Below are 20069 nucleotides of genomic sequence, written 5' to 3' on the forward strand. Positions count from 1 at the left end.
AAGGGCATTAAATTGGCTGTAACATGTGCAGACTGCTTTTCTGCCTTTTTGTCTCACAATCAAAACCACAGCCCGCTTCCTTTCTGTCACTTGCATCAGGTGCCACTGTGGTTTGAGATGCAAGCTGCATTGTGAAATGCCCGTTTCTGTTAAGATGACTTTTAAAGATTGTTTCACACAACCCCAATATTCTGGGTTGGTGTAGTTGCTCTACATGTTGTGTATCTTGGCCTGCTGTCTCAAAATGAATTTCTGCTTGTGTTCATGAATTTGCATATGTTCACAGCTTTGGTAATTTTGGGATATCAGCCAGTATCTGTTGATTTTGAAAAAAACAAACCGTTGGGCCTTGCTCAAGCATTTCAGTTCTCCTTGTAGGACCTACCCTGATCAAGGAGACCTACACTGATCAAGGTCAATCCTAACTGTTGTCCACCTGCTGTTATGCCAATAAGTGTGAAACCAACAATGGCAAGACTTATTGTAGTTTATACTGGAGCACTCTGGACTAGCTCCAGAGCAGTAACTGGGAGAACACCTTAACAGGGAGTGTTTGGACCAAGGACATTACATTTATGGCATTTAGCAGACACTCTTATCCAGAGCGACTTGCATCATTTTTTTTTTTTTAAAACGTTATCCATTTATACAGCTGCATATTTACTGAGGCAAGTACCTTGCCCAAGGGTACAGCAACAGTACACCAGGGGGAAATCAAACCAGCAACCTTTCGGTTTTGAGCCCTGCTCCCTAACCGCTATGCTACATGGGCACCCCACATGAGAAGAGTACTTTTGAATGCGCAGGGCAGTTGGCATCTTGTTGCAGATAACAGCCCATGTTTTGAATACCCGCGGGAACTGTGTCCGTTTGAGACCACAGTGATTAAACCTACAGCACATGTGCAGTTCCTCTGCAAGACAGCCAGGAAGTATGCAGTTCTGTGCTACTTTCATTTCTAGTGAAGCCACGGCAGATGCAAGAAGCCCAACAGACATAGAGGTATAGTCCTTTTGATTTGATTTGTTTTTTATAATCACATTTTGCAGCCAATTACTTAGGTTGAATTGGTTTAGGATGAATTTTAGATTTAGCTTATTCATCAAAACCTTGCGCTTTGGTTTACATTTTGCTTCCCGCTTGTAATAGATGGAATTACCCCAACTTCACAGTACAATACTGCCTTCAGTTAACTAGTGTGCTTAATTTCCTTAAATTTACTGAAAATTGGGGAATCTACATAGATTTCACGTTCAGCTGAACAGCATGAGAAGTGAACAGTATATGGTGTATATATATATAGCAGATTTCAAAATACTGATGTAGAATGCATGCAACATTTTTCAAAATACAGATGCAGGAAATAAAAACATGAAGTGTTTCTTCTAGAAGAAAACCCCAGAACTCTTCACATGCATATAAAACAAGCAGTGCAGGAGCATTTTGGTGTGAAAGTGTGCCGCAAACTCTGCCAACCGTGACAAAATGAATATCATAACAGGAAATGGTTTGTAACAAAGTGGAAATTCTGAAATGCTCTGAAACGCTTAAACACTGACAGAAAACAGGTGGCATTGCCAGTCAGATCCTTGTCCCGAAGCTTCTTCAGGCTCTAGCAAAGGTACACATTCTGCAGCAGCTATGGTTGTTCTAGTACGTGCTACCTTGATACTGCAGCATTTTTGTTTAAGATGTTGATGGCTTAACTGTCATGATACAACATTTCCTGGTATCTAAAAATGCAAAGATAAAGTCGAGCTCTGTGGTTGAAATTAATAGGTTAGGTAATGTGCAATTGTATTTTGATCATCAATTGGCAAGTTTTTGGCGTCACTGAAAATCAACAGCATCTTCTGGAATTCTGTAAGGCTTATGTTTGCATAAAAGCTGAAGAGGTTCCGCAGTGTCTTTTCAAATATTTACAGATTGCTGACCAAGCAATAAAGGCAGTGTGGTGAGAGAATATTGCTTAGTTATCAAAGTCTTGCTCCCAGTGCAGTTCTATTATGATTTCTAATCATAGATTTCAAAATGAAATGCTTTGAACTCTATGAATGTTTATATGCTTTCATATATATTTTCTACACTGTATTTGAAGATGTCAAGTGCCAGTTGTGAGGAAATAAAACTTCCACATATACAGTTGGAAAAAAATTCCCTTCAGAAAAGATATATAGGTTTACTTGAAAGTCGCTTATTATAACACCAAAGTACAGCAATATCACATAAATACCAATAGTTATATTGTGGCAATAGCACAACATGTGATACAATTTTTGGTTTGCTGATTCTCACAATTCATGGGAAAAACCTCATTCATGTCACTTGGTAAGATTCAAAATAGGACCAAGTTACACAGTGATTTAGGGAACTGTGGAGAGCTTTGTTTTGGAATAGTGCCTGTTCGGTTTGCGTAAGGTGGCCCAGATTGTTTAGTATAACTTGGCGTTATTTTGCTATTAAAATATTATAATGGTAGATGTAAAGTTTGCAGGTGTTTGTACTGACTGATATAGAACAGCTATGTAGTATTTGTGAATAACTTGGCATTTTCAGACACTGTATTGTATTGATCCTATCTACATGATAAAGCAGCCTCCCTTAAACATGTCTGCTACAGCAGTTAAGAAATTTCTGCTGTGTAAACAGAGTTTCAAAGTGGCAGATGTAAGATTTGTAAAACTTGTGATGATGGCAATATTTTATTAAGTGAAAATGTGCACAAGCCTGGATTGATTCTTCCCAAGAAAGACCTGGACTTTCCCATTTGGTCCATTCAGCCTCCACCCTTTTCCTTCACTATCTTTCATTCTGCTTTTAATTCTGCCCCCTTTTCATATAGGGTGGAGTAAAGTATCACAAAGCCCTTTGAGGTAAACCTCATCAGTGAAACTCCTCCTCCTAGTCTTGGTTTATGTTGTCAGAGACTTGGGAAACCTGCCAGACTATACAGCCCTTCAGGACCTTTCCTGGTTATTCTTTACTCTGTCCTAGGCCCTCACCTCAGCCCCTCTCTTCATTTGGATACTGTCCTTCCCTTCACCCTTCTGGGCTTTTCCTTTGGTCCCCCCCCCCCCCCCCCCCCCCCCCCATTCCCTTTGTGGGTTTTCCCAGTAACATAATACTATCCCCGCTCCCTCAAGCTAAGATGAAATCATGAACTAATAGGTTAGTAGTCAAACATGGAGATGAATTGATGTGCACAAAAAACAGCACCTGACACACTTCTGATCACCCCATTCCCTGCATACTAAAGTGTGTGCTACTGTTTATGGACATGTCTGTCGCCGTGTGTACCCATGTGCACCATGTTGTTGAATGACACACATTACATGTTAGCATGTCAGGATGACTCTTTTTGCATGGAGGAAATGCTCTGTCACCTATTGTATGTCGAACCACAAAGGGCCTTGTGTCAGGAATGCTGTCCTGTGAGAATACGCAAGAGGGAGGGAGAAACAATGGGGGGGGGGGGGGGGTAAAGAGGCTAAACCGGTGTGGCAACTTTGCATTGCTGTTAAAATACATCATACAAAAATGACAGAGGAGACTCCAGAGAGAGGAGGATGAGGGGCACCTGTTTCTCTCTCTCCAAAGGGCTGAGAGCAAGGCAGAAGATGGACCTATACCAACCTGACTGAAAGGTATTGTGTGTTTATCTTAGATTCGATGGTAAATTAAGCAACACTATTTTGTCAGTTGAAATGGAGAGGAAGTCAGCTTCGGAACTTGTAAAAAAACAGGTGCTCTTGTAAGCTGATACTTCTATGTGCCTGTATTAATGGGATGCACAAAACAGACCTCAGTTTTAGTCCAGAATGCCCTCTTCGAAGCATTTGTTTCTGTTTACTAGTGATGTGGAAAGACAATTTAAATCCAGTATTGTTCTTTGGTGATGGTTTCACTCCCATGTTGTTACCATGGAATCCCCCACTGAGTTTCAGCCATGTGGCTGTTGATGTCACTGCTGGGCTTTCAGATTTTTTTTCCACAGCAGTACTTTCCTGTGATGTGTCTGTTGGTCAAAGGTTACTCCTTTCCTCTTGATAAATTAATGAAAAATGAATGTGTCTTTAATAATGCAGAATTATACAAGTCAAGTTGACAGTTATTCCATAACATGTATAATATATCCATTACAAGTGCTTGATCACATTATGGGAAATGTAGCCTGTTGAAAATGACTTGTTAGAAGTCTTAAATATAATAGAATTAATACTGCCATTATTGAGTCGGCTGTCTGATTTTCTGTAGCATTTGGTCAAATGTGATACATAAAAATCATTTAAGATTTTTGCTACCACTATACCCTTACTACTGTGTGTGCTATGTTGTGTATGGGAGCATACATAGTCATGTGTCACTGGCTAGTGTGCGTAGTTGCTTCTCTATCCACTCTGTAACGTACTCCCTCCCTTTATAGACTGTAGTCTGGTGTGTTTTTCTTGTTTTCCTGAGTATTTGGCTCCATGCAAGTCACATTAAGTAGGAGGAATGAGTGACAAAGAACGAAAGTATGCTTGTTGTCTTTTGTTGAAAGCATATGCAGTACTTCATTATTATAGTGGCATGTGTATTGTGTTAAGGCTTTTTTGATGATCTCTCCAGTAAGCACTGTGTCTGGTTTCTTAAATAGTGTTCAGATCAGTATTATGGCCAGTCATTTCAGACCTGAGGTATGTTTGTTCTGGATATGCGTAGGTCGATATTATTTATAGCACAGCTCTCTGTGGAATCTGCGTTCTAAGTGAATTTCTAAATGGCCTGGTTCATGGAATCTTGCAATTGAATAGCATCGGTTTGCGAATATAAGTACTTCATTTATTTCCTTGCCTGGTATTGTAAAATTTATGCACAAATCTCATGTTTTTCACCCTCCAATATTTGTCTGGATGTACTTTGTTTATTTTTGGCCTCAGTCTTCTCTCTTCCCTCTCTCCCCTGTGATTCCCTTCCTTGGATGACTGTAATCTTCGCCCGTCGGCTATAAAACCTCCTTCTTTGCAAATGCACAGTAATTAGGTTTTACAATTTCTCTGAGTGTTGTCTGAGCTATAGTTATCACAGCATTCCTAATGTTTTTTTTTATTTGAAGGAAAGCATTTCAATGAAAACAACTGTCTTTTGTAGGGTTTTGAGTGGAGGTGAACACGTGATGGTGCAAACAGAAAAATAAACTATAAAGAAAAACAACCGAAGTCATCCAAACATACAGAAGAACAGAAAAAGACCGCAGAGGAGGTAGTGCTGCCAATTGGAAACTCAAGAAAACCCCAAGAAGAAAAACATAGGAATGCAAAAAAAAAACAGAACTGCCTTCTCAGCAGATGACTGTGTGTCCAGCCTTTGGGATACTGACATCTAACTGAAACTGTGGGGCCTGAGTTTTGGTGGAGACGCAAAGGAGAACGAAACTGTTTTAGAGACAGGACTGTTCCTCAGCGGGTGCCGTATCAGCTGGGATAGTCGTCTGGACATTAAACCCGTCTTTTGCAAGTAAACTGGCTTTTACTTGACATTAATCATTTCACGGTCCTCATGCATGGAGTCATACGAGTGTGTATGTCGTTTTTTTTTTCTTGCAAAGCAAAATGGTTACAGAATGCGAATCGGTTAATTTTTTTCCTGTTCATTTTCAATGTTTTGAGCTTTAACGTTTTTCAACTCAAAAACCTGTAATTCCCTTTGGTCCACACCATATTTCCAGTTTTCAGAATGTATTTCCATCATTGTCTTATTTCATCTTTGATTTTTTTTCAAATTCTGATTTAAAGGAGAAGCTTTTTAAATGAGGAAATGACATTATAATCCAGATTGGGTTTCCCTCTTTAATTTGAATACCTATGAACAGTACTGAACAGTACATCTTAAAACTTAAAAAGTACGCACTGGGGATTATAAAAATGGAGAGTGAATTTCCTTATCAAGTTATCGGACGCTTACACCTTTTGGATTGCAATCATAAACTGAGCAGCACCTGCCTAGAATGAAATTTCTTATTAACACTGCTTAGGCAGTAAGTTTTCAATTGCTCTGTATTTTCTCTTTGCTATTTGCTTTGGACTTGTTTATAAGCAAGCGGAGATTTCGAGAAAAATGGACTTTTCCGTGGAATCTACCTTGCAGCCTGTATCTACAGGGGATGGCCACGCTGCATCTCGCATCAGCAGAGGACAGGGAACTGACAGCACTCCCTCAAAAACCCCAGCTCATTCCACAGCAGGTGCGCAGTTATCAGGATCTGCAAGGTTCAACATCCGCTCTGCCAAAACACGCTCCCAGAAGTTTGGCACCGAGGACAACCAAAAGGGGAAAGACCTGAGGACACTGCGGAGTGTATTTGAGCCGGGGGCTACTGGGTCACCTGCAGAAGGGAGCACAGGGAAGCGAGCAGACAGACAGGAAGGGCCACTGGGAGCTCGTCCACAGAGGGTCTCCACCGTAATCAAAGATAAGACAGATCCTGTGATTACAACACACACTGAGTCCTGGACCAACCAGCCCAAGAGCTTGAACCAGGACATTACTGTAGTCTCCAAACCTTATGATGGGCAGCTGAGACGAATTGAAGGCATAAATGAAAAGAAGCCAGAGATAAAAGACTTCAAGAGTCAAGATAACCAGTTGGGACAAGAGACAGGAGGGAGAGGCAGGGCAGAATGGAAAAGGGGGAACTTTGCAAACAGGAGTAAGAGTTTGGACTGGAGAGCAGGGTCAGGTCCAAGCAGTACAGAGATACAAGGATTTTGGGAGAATCATGGTGGGCGTTTGCCAAGAAGGGCAGAAAGTTTAGAGAGAGGAGAAGTCATGGAGGGAGGCAGGGCTACTTCAACCCCCAAAAAAGTGGATAACAGCAGCAATAGCAGAAATCACGTGTCATCTAAGATCAAGGCATGTAACTCAGCTGAGCAAGTAGAGCATAAGAACCACATGGGAGCACCCTTTGATAGGGCAGTAAGTTTTGGCAGAAGCAGCCAGATAACCTTGGCTCTGGAGAGGGCCAGTAAAGGTCAGTCCCTGCCATCTCGGATAAAGCCTAGGTTAAGTCAGTGTGGAATAGATGAGGAAGGTGATGTTTTCGGACTCCATCAGAATGGAATGAAGAAAGCTGTAGAGGGGTCTGCTATCCAATCTATTTCCGATCGGATTGAAAAGCTTTTTGCTTCAACAATGTCGGATACAAGTATAAAGCGTGATACTAATTCATCAGAGCTGCTGAAAGCCAAACGTAATTCTGCACCTGTTGGAGATTGGCTACCTTTTGATTGGCAGGGGACTGGGCCGAACAGGGGCCAAATGAAGTCTGCTAACAATAATGAGTTGGGGCCAGAATCCTCATCGCAGTTGAAGGATGTGTCATATCAAGGTGAGCGGGGAGGTACTTTTCCTCGGAGATATTTCAGAGGGGAGAGAAGTAACTCTGATGCAGGGACTACTCAGAGCAGCAGAAGTAATGGAAATGATGGAAACAATCTCCCCAGTCTGAGGTGGTCAGGCACAGACAAGGAAGTGTCTGCATGTTCAGGGGAAAGGTCTCCTGGTAGACTGTTTCAAACCCAGACTTCACTGACTGAACGGAAGGACAGTGGTGGTTTACACCACAGGTCTGTGGTGGACACGAACACCAGGTCTTTAGATAGACCCAGGAGCAGCCTCTCTTTTTCACTTCAACCCTCATCCCTGAGAGACATGCCAAAGGATACAGAGGGAGTAATGAAGGATACAAAGGGAGATCCAGATGGGAGGAGGGAAAGTGAGAGGGATGTGATGTTGTATGATGGGAAACTGGCAAAAACAAGGGATGAATACAGACAGACTGAAGGAAAGCTAGAAAAAGATGCTGACAGAGGGGACAACAGCAGAGAGGGCAAGGGACCCAAACTAGTGAAAGCTATGGCTGTCTTCCCAACAAGCCCCACATCACAGGAAACCAGTCTTGCTTTGAGAGGGGTGAACAAAGAATCAAAACAAGACAAAAGTCACCATGCAGGAAGCAAACCAGACGATAGCATCATCATTCAACCAATGCCCCAATCATCAGTGCCTCAAAAAAGGGGAGGAGAGAAGGAAAAGTGGAAGTGGAAAGAGGAGGAAGAGGATGTTTTTAGGCTAAACAGTTTTCCAAGGGGTCAGGGAAAGAGGCAGGATGAAGTGGTTGGGGCTATGTCTTCCTGTTCAGATAACGTACGTAGTAAGATCCATAGATTTGAATCACTGTCCCAACAGAACCAATCCACCCCTCCAAGTCATCTGCTCCGGCCTAGAAGGGCCTTCTCTGTACCAGAGCACATCAAGGCCGTGGAAGACTTGAAGAAGAGTGATTCAGACAGAACGGTGGGTGGGGTGAGGGGGAAATGGCCAGTTAGCATTGCCAATACTGGGGACAAGCCATCCTATAAAACAGAAGATAAAGGAGAAGCTGTTGAAGAGTGGAAGAGAGAATGGGCAATAAGGTCTATTTCTGTGGATGAGATTGGGCAAAGGAGAGAGTGTAGAGGAATGAAGATTTCTGGCAGTGGAATTAGCTCTACCCAACAACCAAAGCAAAGCCCATACAAGGAGCCTTCTCACAACTCCACAGCCAGCACAGAACCACAGTGGAATTTCAAAGCCTCCTCAGATGAACCAGATTATTCCAAGGACCTTCGACCAGAGGCTAAATGCACTTCAGCATTGCAACAAGGGATTTCTAGGCCTATCTTTGCAAAAGATCCTTTGCCTACTCCACAAACCAACCAAAACAAAGATGGGATTAGTAATATCATTGGAATGGCACCTACCAGTGACTGCAACCACTATGATTCGGTAACTAAATCAGAGTGTGGAGATGGGGATAAGACACCCACTAACTCTTCCAACAGATCACCCTTCATTCCTAGCAACAAAGGAAATGGCAGCTCTGGCAGCACATATGCAGGTCACTCTTCAAACAAAGAAACTCAAGCTTTAACAAGCACACCAAATGCCACAGACACAGCTCCACTCTCTGCAGCTAACGTGCCTCCATTTGGGGTCAACCATACCCCATACGTTTCCACACCAGCATCAGAGTCAGAACCAAGCCATTTCCTCCCTCTCCCAGCCCCTGGGTCGTCCTCCTCTGAGCCACACCCCTACAGTGAGTCATCTGGCCCAAGTGAAGTCAAGGATTCCAGCTCCCTCAGTGTCAGAATGGCCAGGTGGAACTCAGATGAAGAAGAGTGGGATGATGATGATGATGATGATGAGGGCACAATGAAGGGTTCAAATTATGACTCAGACTCAGCAGAGTCATCTGTGACTATCACCAGCAACATGAGCCAGTCGGATCACCGCAGCTTCTCTGTTAGGTGGGTTTCGGTGTACCCCTAAGAATGGTAAAAGGATTCTTTGGACGCTTTTTCATAATTAATGCCTGAGGACTGGGCGTGGTATATAACCTTTACAATACCAAATTCACCTAGATCCAGATAATTTTTGTGAACATGAAATCCTTCTACATTATCACTTAAGAATGTATTGGCTTTGATTGTATAGATGTATAATTGTTTCCTGCAACTTATATTTCAACTATGAGAAAGAGATTAGATTGAGTGTAACAGGATCTGACACAGAAACACTGTTAGAATGTACAGTATCTTCTTAACAGACATCTCTTCCTCCATATTCTGTGGTTCTCTGTCTCATCTCCCATAATTCCTCTCTTGCCACCTTCAGCCTGGCTGACCTGTGTCATTTTGGGGGAGTGGACTACTTGGGCTACAATGACGGCACCCAGGACATGGATTCGGAGGACTCTCTGTCACACCGCACAGCCTCCCTCAGCTCCGACATCTCCGCCCTCTCCTGCGTGTCAATTCTTCCAACAGATGAACTGGATCGGCTGCTGGAGGATGTCAGGAGTTTGGGAGATGAGAGTCTGAAGGTAAACAGAGCCCCCAATTAGATATACCTAATGACCTTTCCTGCCTTATGCTTAATAGCAGAAAATGCATACATAAACATTTTAACTGCCACACTGTCACATAACTGTACACTAATAAATTAATATCATGTCTACATTAACATTTTGTTGGGAGGACATATTATTGGTCAGTATCTTCTTTTTCTTGCTGGTTCTTAAAATATACAGCACGCACATTCATCCACATACTGTATATGCAAGTACGTCAAAGCATAGATTTGTACACAATTAATTGCTGTCTCCTTCTCCACACTATCTACCCTGTTCTTTGATTTCCTCCATCTACCTCTTTCTGAACCTGTTTTCCCTCCATCTCCACCTGTCCTTACCTCACACTCTATTTCACTGTCCTTCTTTCCCTGGCTAACCCAGAACTATGAGGATGTGCAGGTGGTCGTGCTGCACAAAGACGTGGGCTGTGGACTGGGCTTCACCGTAGCCGGAGGAGTGGATCAGAACAAACCCGTCACTGTGAGTGTGGCTCTCCCTGGTGTCTGCTCCAAAGCAGTAATATTGTGTGTAGGCTCCTGAATGAAAAAAATAACTCTGTAGAATGATCAGACTCTCTGTATCACATATAAATGTTCTATGTCATTGAAATCTGAGTGTTAATGGCTGTTTCTGGTGATACTCTACTTTTTGTAACATTAGTGACTTAGTGAATCCTGAAATAGTAAATGACATGGGGACATTTGCAACCTATGCCATGAGATGGATTAGAACAACAAAGCAGTTCAGGTTCTTTAATAACTGGAATTAGAGTAATGGAGGATGACCTGAAGGTATTAACCTCCTTTACCTTGTCTAGGTTCACAAGGTGTTCCCCTGTGGCTTGGCAGCCCATGAGGGCTCCATCAGGGAGGGCGACCAGGTCTTGTCCATTAACGGCACGGCGCTCAAGAACTCTGCCCACTGGGAGGCGCTTCGCACTCTGAGGAGGGCCCGGACCCGGAACATGGCCGTCGTGGTGCTGCAGAAAGGGGGCACTGCTAAGACGCTGAAAGGCGGGGCTGACCACACTCAGGGGGCATGTGACCCATTCAATGTGAAAAAAGGTGAGGTGGGGCATGGAATGGGCTTACACAGTTATTTTGGTAATCAAAACAATGGGGGCGGCAGTGTAACATAGTGGTAACGACCAGGACTCGTAACTGAAACGTTGCTGGTTCGATTCCCCACTGGGGCACTGCTGTTGTACCCTTGGCTATGGTACTTAACCCCGTATTGCCTCAGTAAATACCCAGCAGCATAAATGGGTAACGTAAAAAAAATTGTAATTGTAATGTAAGTTGCTCTAGATAAGAGTGCCTGCAAAATTGCCAGTAATGTAAAGTGGAAATTGTGTTGTTCAGAGGGAAGAAGTGTGATGGCTTTCACTGCTAAGGATCATAGATATTTTTTTCTCCCAGCAGGCAGAACATTGCGAGTGGTACTGGAGAAAAGCAGCACAGATTTAGGCTTCAGCCTGGAGGGAGGATTGGGCTCCAGCCAGGGGGATGGGCCCCTCACCATTAAGAAGGTCTTCCAAGGTAAGGGAGGTTATGGATGGGTTACATAATAGGTACACAAGTAAGAACTGAAGAGTTGCAGTAATGATGGCTAATGTTCTCAGTTCCATGATCCACTCATTCTGTTTTAGGTGGTCCTGTGGATGATGTGTTCCCAGGGGACGAGCTCCTAGAGATCAAAGGCCACAGCCTGTTGGGGCTACGGCGGTTGGAAGCCTGGAATTTGATTAAGAAACTGCCCCCTGGGCCTGTGGAGGTGGTACTGCACCGTCCTTTCAAATGATAATGAGAAAGACAATGTGGCCCAGCAACTGGAAGTCTTAGCAGTTGAGGAGCTGAGACCTGGTTGCAGGATAAAACTGAAATCCTACCACTGTGTATAGATAATGGAAGGAAGCTTGAGATGGACACTGATAATAAGAGGAGCAGCGCTGCACCAAATTCTCTACTCGGCATGTCATCAAAGTGCGACCGAAGATGTCCATCAGTGAGAAATGGAAGAGGTGCAAATTGTACAGGCAGGGTTTCAACTCCGGTCCTGCAACACATTATTCAGGTTGTATTATGCATGGAACTCACCCTTTCACATTTGAAAAAGACCCAGAAAAAACACGAAAGTGAATCTCAGGACCCACTTGTTCACTTTATAAAACCTCCCTGATGTCAAAGGGTTATTCACTTGTTTGTTTTGGATAAGGCACTGTAATCACCAAAAACCTTGCTTGATCAAACAGAAATGTGAGATGAAATTACAGGTGCACTGTATATCATTTTTAAAATTGACGTACATATATTTATGAAATTAGAATTCCAATTAGGATTTGATTTGATGTGTACTGTAATATAATATGTTACTATATAAGACCAATATCCGTCCCTTAATTGATCTATACATATTTTGACTTGTGTTTGAAATAAATCTGTTAAAATAAAATCATTGTTTCTTTCTAATTCAAGAATTTTTGACCTTGACACAACACTGAGATCTTGACATTTTTATTGGTGCACTTTATTATGAATATTTTAAAAACAAGTGGTAATATTTGTAATGCAGCTCAATTGTCATAGGAAGCCAAAGGGAGTTGTCATTTCCAAGGTTCTGTACAATGAATACTAGACTGGGCCTAGGATGACTGCAGTGAAACCACTCCACAATGGCTTCTAGATCATATGGGAGTGAATAGTTTCTATACTGATTACATCTACCTTTGTAAAAAGCCTGCTCTAACTTTGTTTTCACAATTGTCTTTCATATCTTCTTCCTTTGTATTTGCTGAATTGTATCTTAAGCATCAGCTATTAGATGTAATCTGACCATACATCTGATCCACATCATTTCTAAACATTCCCCTTGCCTTCCTAAAAAGTATTTGTTTGTGTTCATGCATGGAAGAAACAATAACTACTCTGCCTGATTTTACACTGCATCCATTTCACAATCCTCAAGCATCTTTGCTGCCCTGTGCTTATATATATTTCTGTTTCCTGGAAAGAAATGTCTTGATCTCTTTTAACTGGAATGCAATTTCAAGTGAGTCATTAATCTGTTTGAATATTCCATGTCTACACGTGATGAAACCTGTTGTAATATAGGCAAATGTCACTTATCAACGTTTAAGAATATTTTTCCCACCAGGGAACATTCACTAATACTGCATACTGGCTAAACAAATGTGGTTCTCCTGAGAACAACTTTGGCATTGATACTTGCTACTCTGTTGTTGCAGAGAGACAAGAAGTAGTTACGGTTTTATGTAGGAAATTCATCCTATTATTTTCTTCTGACAAGCCAGCCGCATTCATTTAGGCATGCTTGCAAGAAACATGTCGCTTTTGCAATGAAAACTGTGTATAGTTTCCCACATAGACCTTTGCAAATCTTGGCGTAACAGCTTTGTCAGCTCATAAACATAGACTGGAAACTGCCATTTTGTAGTTTGTGTAAACAAAGGAATTAACCTGAGAAAATGTATTTTCTGACCACTGGCAGAACCTGATATTGTTAATATTGTTAAATACTCTAAAGCGGTCATGAAAAAAATGCAATGCCTATGTGTTACCTGTGTTTTCAAAAGTTATTTACTGTTAACGTTTTACCACTTTTGTTTACACGAATCGTGAAGTTTTATAAACTATGGTGCAAATAATTACGTTTTTCCTTCATTACGAGTTTGCTTGGGTTTCAGGATTCCTCAGCAACTGCGTTGATATATTAATATTTGTATTAATCTCATTCTCTCATTCTCTCTATCCCTTATCTACTCATCCAGAAGCATTGTTTTATTTGACATTTCGTTGGGATGATAACAGGTGCAGAATGACAGGTGAGTCCTATCTCTTTAAAAATACCAGCGCAGTTGTTGCTCAGTACCTTCTCCCCTACTTGGTGAACCTCGAAATACATAGGCCTTTTCACTAATCGCGGAGAGGCGAATTCCGTTATATCGGTACGCGTGGTTAGTCAGCCGACGGGAATACTACCAAAACCTACGCAGCATTGAGTCTTATGATGCAAGCACATGGGCGTAGCCATTCGAGTGGTTTCTGACAATTTTTTGCGGCGTCATAACAGCACCTCTACACCCCCCAGCGCCGGTAAATCGGGACAGCAGTCTACAACACGTGAAGCCGGTTAGCTAGCTAAATGTGTCATTAGATTGTTGATGTGAGCCGTCAAAAGACAAGGGTGTAACTTGTCAAATGAGTTTGTTTGACTTTTTTCGTGGGATTTTGCGGGGTTTCGAAGATCGCTATCGTGGAGATCTACGAAGGTAAGACATTTAGGAGCAATAACTTTTTGGAATTTTCTAACTGGTATAATGTTAGCTAGTTTGCCTAGCTAGGTAGCTGGTTTTAAATACATATTAAAGTATTGTGCTTAATATTTCTTGTGGTGCGTAGCAGCAACCTGACTAGTTTGCTGACGTTAGCTAACGCTTGCTAGCTATAACATTATTGTGGCTCCAGAAGATGCTAATGCAGGTGTTTGTTTAGATAGCTGCCTAAAAAATTAGTGTAGCTCTCTTTATTGTTGAAGCTGACTTTAGATAAATTTGCTAACCTACCGACAATTTCATCAAAACAACCATTAAAACGAACTGGTAAACCCCCCGTCTGTAGGGGGTGCTCTTTTACTAATCACAGAATCAACGGCAAGACGTTGAATGTGAGGGACGCTTTTCTTTCACTTTGCGTGTGCTGTAGCATTGCTGTAGCACTTGGTAAGGGACTGTAGCTAGCTAGCTACAGCTCCTTACTTACTGTTCCCCCAGGGCTCCACTGTTTCTTGGGGGAGTTGAAGTCATAGCTTCAAGGGTACTCTCCCACTTAGGATTACATACTTAAGGAGGGAGTCTTATGCCATCAGCTTTATTTCTGTGTCTCTCTTTATAACAGAAAATCCTATGACTGCGGTCATTGAAATGCATAATGTTAGTTGGCATGTCTGTTGTGGGAAGCGTAACACATCCGTTTGCCTTTCTCTTAATAGGGACCCCCTTTTTGACAGAATGACCCACGATGATGACGCTGATGACGATGATGGTCATACCTATGATAATGGTCGTGACAGAGTACAGCAGGACCCCTTTGATGAGGCATGGAGGTTTGGGTTCAGCTTTTCCCCGAGTGGGGTGGAGGTCCATGAGCCCCAGGTCTTCAGGCACATTCTGAGGGACATGGAGGAGCTTTTCTCTGGCCTGAGACACTGGCAGAGTCAGCTTGCCATTGGACACTTTAGTACCATTGTTTCTTTAGCTGTGTTCTGATCTCTGGATTTCAGTTTATCCTGTCATATTTTGTCTTTATCATTTCTTTCTCGCTTCTGGCTTTTCGTTGTCTGTCTGTTTAGTAATGAGGCAGTTGTAGTCCATCAGTGATTTCTGCAGTGTCCCTGTGCGAACACACATAGTGTACTTCAGTGAGAGAGTTTGATTGTTTTGTGAAAATTTTCAGTCCCCCCATGCAAACTGTCACCAAACCTGGCTGACCTGGCACTGCATGAATACTTTTCATCAGTACCGTCAGTCATTACCAACTGGGCAGTCGCTGCCATTTAGTATTACAGCATGTCTTACACAACTATTGTAGCACATTAAGTCATACCAAATGGTAATTGGTAGCGACTACCCAGATGGTAATGACTGCCATGACTTCATCTGCAGTCTAAGAGGAGTCTGACGCTTTCCGAGAAATAATGTAGACTCCATTAGACTCCACTAAAAATGACCACAAAGTCAAACCCAACAAGCCAAAATTGTTCCAGCTCTGCTGTGGAAAAGGGGTGTAAATTCTTATGTTTTTTCCTTTCTTCCTATTCTTTTATTGCCTTTGTGCTTGGTTCTTTTTATTTAGCCTCATATGCCTCTCTTTTCCCTCTCTGGTCTTGCTTGTAATGTAAACCCATTGCCATCTATACCTGACTATTATCTATCTTTTTCTCACCTTCATTATAATCAGTGTTTTTGGCAGCAGACACATAAAATGTTAGCCCTCAGCGTTTTCTCCCTTGTTGTCTTACAGATATTCCCAGTATAGATTTTCCCCTTCCCCAGGCTAGTCCTGAGCAAGGCGAGAGGGGAGCAAGTGGCAACTCTCTCAGGGACTTTATGCTGAAATCCCCCGACAGCTCTCTGCCTCCCCCTTCTTCCCCATCTGTCACTCCAGGGGCTCCAAGAGACGAAGGGATCCCATCCTCCAGGTCACCCACCTGCCCCTTCCATCACTGGAGTGCCTTCATTAAGGTACAGGAAGCCCCACCTAGCTTCATATTTTGTTGGTATTGATGTCTGTTGTAATTTATTTGTGCCCGAAAATGAAAATTGAAATTGTTTAGTTGGATCTTTTTGTTTTTTTTCTTCTTTCAATTTCTGTCTTCTGCTCTTTGTTTTCAGTCCCATTTTCCATTTCAGCCTTCTGTCTCTCATTGTTTTCTGTCGGCCCTTCCAACCCCCTCTCCCCCTCCCTCTCCTCTGTTCAGATTAGTGAGATGTGGAGGGAAGGGTTCTGGAAGAGTGAGGAAGAGAAGACAAAGGGGGAAGATGGAGGTAGGGAGCCGTTTCTCCTCTTGTCTGTTGTGCAGTGATTACAACACGTGTCCTCTCTTTACGTGCTTGCGTTTGGCTGTTCTGTCTTTTCTCTGCACACTTATTTCACCTCTTTGCCCTGCCCTTCCCCTTTCAGATGTGGGCTCGCGGTTCCCATTAGAGAGTCAAGACCAGACTCCGTCTCCAAGCAAATCTCAGCCGAAGACTAAATCCGTCTTTACATCGGTCACTGTCACTAGAGTTGTCAGACCAGATGGAGTGAGTAGCTCATGCCGGAGACTCCAACATTACCAATAATAGTGATGGTGATGATGATGAGGGACGATCTGATTGTGATGTGGTTTTTCTAAAGGATTCATAGTACGAAGCAGGCCTGCCACTTCCACCCTCCAGGACAGTAGGTCAACTGGCTGGCATTTTACTGAATGCTTTAATTATTCAAGTTAGGCCATTATTTGCATAGGAAGTTGGCTTGCCTGCGATTCAAAATTGAGTCAGTTGCAAATTCAAAAAGAAATTCTAGAACCAGCAGTGCGACACTGTACCCCTGGAGAACTAGACTTGGCCTTTCCCTTCTGTACAGTATGCTGGCACATCTCAAGGGTGTTAGCTACATGTCAGAATGCGTGGTCATTATTGTGTTTAGTTCCTAGTTGGCTTCAGTGCTTTGCTTGTAAAGGGGCATATTTTGATTGTGCTGCTGGGTGTCAAATTTTAGCAGCATTTCAGCAAGTCACACTCTAAGATGGTGCCAAATTACTCTTACCCTCAGTTGCCCCTGCTGTAGCTACCATTATAGTAAGTCCTAGGCAGTGGTACCCCCAAAAAGAGTAGAGCAATAACCTTAGTACCTGAATGTGTGTGTGCTCCTGTTGTCCTCTGATGCATGGCTGTGTGTGTGTCTCAGACAGTGGAGGAGAGACGCACTGTGAGAGACAGCCAGGGGAATGAGGAGACCACAGTTACACGCTCCGGTGGCCCTGGGGACAGCAGACAGCCCCGGGAGCAGCTGGGGCCTGGAGCACCAGGTCAGTGTTCCATCGCTTCAGTCCGTCCTGCTGGCCTGTTTCAAATCCTGAGCTGTGACCAGCACAACTGGAGCTGAGTGGCAGGCAGTCACAGTCCTGTTTGATTAACTTTTTCTTGTTCATACTGTCACACTGCGACCTGCCTGGTGTGTGTTAGGAGAGTGTGTGTGCGCATGTCGTCTGTGGTAGGAGTTAGGAGTGTGTTATAATGTTTGCACATTTCTGGGCGTGAAAGCACTGGGCACAAGGCGCGACTGTGTGTGTGCCTTTCGAGCTATGATTGTACTTTCCATGTGAAGTGTGTTACCATGTATGTATCTTGTGTTTTTTTTTTTCCCAGGTGTGTCTCCACATTCCTCGGCTGAGCAGGATGACCTTTCCATGTTCTCAGGCATTTTCAGGGGGTTCCGACGTTGAAACGGGGCAAAGGGAGGGGAATGGCCGCCGTGTAGAACTGCTTGCAGTTCCTCTACATGATCAGTGTTTCCTCTCCATCCCAGTGTCAGTGAACCACACATACAGTGCTTGGAGCCCACATACAGAATCTGCTCTTTCTTCTGCTACTCATGACTGGTGGTGTTGTCTGGCTGCTCTGCTGCCCTCTCACGACTCCAAGTGAAGAGCTTCTACCTGCCAGTATTTCTTCATCCACTTCTACTACCAGTTAACTTTTCAACAGTAATGGTTGACTTCATCAGTTGAGCCCTGACTTAATTTTGGTCAGCGTCAGGTTTGTTGCATGCACAAGGAAGCAAAGTGTCACTGTTACAGCATTGTTTATGTACCAATACAACAAATGTAAACACTGTTGCTTGTGGCAAATATCTGTAAACCGTAGCTTTCAGTGACATTGCTAGTGGTTCTGTAGCGGTGTTCCATGGTTTAAACACACTTGCTAGCTTTCGGTAAAAAATATAATACAGCATCATCTGTCACTGCTGATGCCATTGCAGCAGCAACCACTGCTGCAGCTGCTGCTAAACTCACAAGCAGACTGAATGTGTTTCTGTGAAGAGAGGGAGACCCGAAATACTCTTGGCACCGTGGGTGGACCGTCAGGAAAAGCAACCAATGGGCTGCCAGTGCATTTCAGTTTCTGGCAATTAAATAAGGCAAAAATCCCTGGTGCGTTCAATACTCTGTCTGGTAGCCTTTCACTGAAATGTTTTGGTCTCAAGCAGCTGGTGTAAAACTAATTGGTAGCTGTGCTAAAGAAATAATTGAATATATATTTTATCTTTGTGAAGGGGTTTTGCTGCTTTAAGTGGGTGATTGAATAAATTGTAATGATTGATTGTTGATTAATTTTGACTGACATTAAAGGTAAATGAAAAGGGAATGGAAAATGTTTTGGGTTTTTTTTTCCACATGCTTTCTCAATCAGGGTTGTTTTTTCACCTGTCTACATAGCTATCAATTTCACTGGCTGTACGGTTTCCTTCTTACCTGCATCAGGTTTTTGATTTATGCATTTTCACCCCTCTGGTTTTAGCACTGAAATTCCCACAGTATGGTTTTTGTTTGTGTTTTCCACTGCGCTCCTCTATCTTGTGCTCCTCTCCTCAGCAAAAAAGAGTGAGTAGACAGATGGAGAGAGAAGCAGCTGGAGAAACAGGGGGAGGGAGAGATATATTGTGGAAATAGCAACATATTGGTAGGAGAGGGGGATGGTTGAGGGAAATAAGAGAGGGAGATTTTGTTCAAATAGAGGCCAGAGTAGTGAGAAATATCTTGGTAGGAATACTGTAGAAAATGTGGGGCTATGTGTCGGGATTTGCAACAGAATGGAAATGAATGTCATGAAATGAAACGGAGATCTGGCCGTGCGGATCGACCTATTAAACATATGTTCAAGTACTGGACAAGTGTGACAGATTTAGAGGATGTCAGTGGCCAAGAGTTTAAGAGGTTATGTTTGACAGAGCTGAACTCAATGCAGTGTTTCGGTTTCATGTCATTTCAAATCCAGTGCTGTATTATTAAACTCAGCTGTGCTCAGCGTTTACCATAGCCTTCTACTTTACTCCATTGCCCAAGTGTAAGTGAGTTGAGTGATAAGTCAATGTTCAAGTTCAACATGACTCTTATCACATGGAAGTCATCAGATAAGATAAGGTTAATGGCTGATATGGCCATATGAAGTAACTAGTGAACTAATGTGTTACTAATTACTAATTACTTATCGTTGGAATTTAGCATGCCACGTAATTCTGTAAAATTGACGGAGTGTTTACATCAGTGTGCATCCTTCAAAAACACTGATTTCAATAACATTTGTGGGCTGTCTTGGTCTGGGTTTCACACAATAATCACATTGTGGTCTGGAGATGTGCAGAACAGTTGTGTTGATTTCTTTGGAGTCTGCTGTCAAGCTATGTGTCTGTATATGTGAATGAGTGACCAGAATATGCCAGGTGGAAGACTTCCCTTGAGCCAAGAACCTTGGCTTTCCTCAGTAAATACCCAGCTATATATAGGGGGAAATGTGTGATTAAGGTAGGTGAAGCTGTGTGAGTCACCCTGAATAGAGATGTCTGTCAACCAA

At 42.8% G+C, this 20069-nt stretch overlaps 2 protein-coding genes across 4 annotated transcripts; both read left to right on the top strand.

The window, feature by feature from the left end:
- Nucleotides 1-3551: 3551 nt before the first annotated feature.
- si:dkey-92i15.4 lies at nucleotides 3552-12321 on the top strand. 3 transcript variants are annotated; one of them, XM_036537905.1, is made up of 7 exons: nucleotides 3552-3644; nucleotides 6140-9329; nucleotides 9697-9904; nucleotides 10316-10414; nucleotides 10752-10998; nucleotides 11353-11472; nucleotides 11583-12321. In XM_036537905.1, the coding sequence occupies exons 2-7, from the start codon at nucleotides 6808-6810 to the stop codon at nucleotides 11732-11734; spliced, it is 3348 nt and encodes a 1115-aa protein (XP_036393798.1). In that variant the 5' UTR covers nucleotides 3552-3644; nucleotides 6140-6807; the 3' UTR covers nucleotides 11735-12321. The 3 variants fall into 3 exon arrangements, with proteins under 3 accessions (XP_036393798.1, XP_036393795.1, XP_036393797.1); XM_036537902.1 differs by lacking the exon at nucleotides 3552-3644 and having other exon boundaries at nucleotides 5788-9329; XM_036537904.1 differs by lacking the exon at nucleotides 3552-3644 and having other exon boundaries at nucleotides 5788-9329; nucleotides 11356-11472.
- Nucleotides 12322-13828: 1507 nt separating this feature from the next.
- On the top strand, nucleotides 13829-19107 carry LOC118784440 (HCLS1-associated protein X-1-like). The gene is made up of 7 exons (XM_036538675.1): nucleotides 13829-14222; nucleotides 14942-15055; nucleotides 15973-16193; nucleotides 16430-16496; nucleotides 16633-16754; nucleotides 17404-17524; nucleotides 19091-19107. Exons 2-7 carry the CDS (start codon nucleotides 14971-14973, stop codon nucleotides 19105-19107), a joined length of 633 nt encoding a protein of 210 aa, XP_036394568.1. The 5' UTR covers nucleotides 13829-14222; nucleotides 14942-14970.
- Nucleotides 19108-20069: the final 962 nt, after the last annotated feature.

The sequence above is a fragment of the Megalops cyprinoides genome, chromosome 10 (assembly GCF_013368585.1).
Source record: "Megalops cyprinoides isolate fMegCyp1 chromosome 10, fMegCyp1.pri, whole genome shotgun sequence".
Taxonomy (NCBI): Eukaryota; Metazoa; Chordata; class Actinopteri; order Elopiformes; family Megalopidae; genus Megalops; species Megalops cyprinoides.

What these genes read in the sequence shown, in the direction of transcription:
- si:dkey-92i15.4 (XM_036537902.1), top strand. Translation starts at nt 6,097, where the DNA reads ATGGACTTTTCCGTGGAATCTACCTTGCAGCCTGTATCTACAGGGGAT. An exon ending in ATCAGAACAAACCCGTCACT is followed by an intron (nt 10,415 to 10,751) that starts GTGAGTGTGGCT and finishes TACCTTGTCTAG; the next exon opens with GTTCACAAGGTGTTCCCCTG. An exon ending in CATTAAGAAGGTCTTCCAAG is followed by an intron (nt 11,473 to 11,582) that starts GTAAGGGAGGTT and finishes ATTCTGTTTTAG; the next exon opens with GTGGTCCTGTGGATGATGTG.
- LOC118784440 (XM_036538675.1), top strand. Translation starts at nt 14,971, where the DNA reads ATGATGACGCTGATGACGATGATGGTCATACCTATGATAATGGTCGTG. An exon ending in CCCTTTGATGAGGCATGGAG is followed by an intron (nt 15,056 to 15,972) that starts GTTTGGGTTCAG and finishes GTTGTCTTACAG; the next exon opens with ATATTCCCAGTATAGATTTT. An exon ending in GAGTTGTCAGACCAGATGGA is followed by an intron (nt 16,755 to 17,403) that starts GTGAGTAGCTCA and finishes TGTGTGTCTCAG; the next exon opens with ACAGTGGAGGAGAGACGCAC.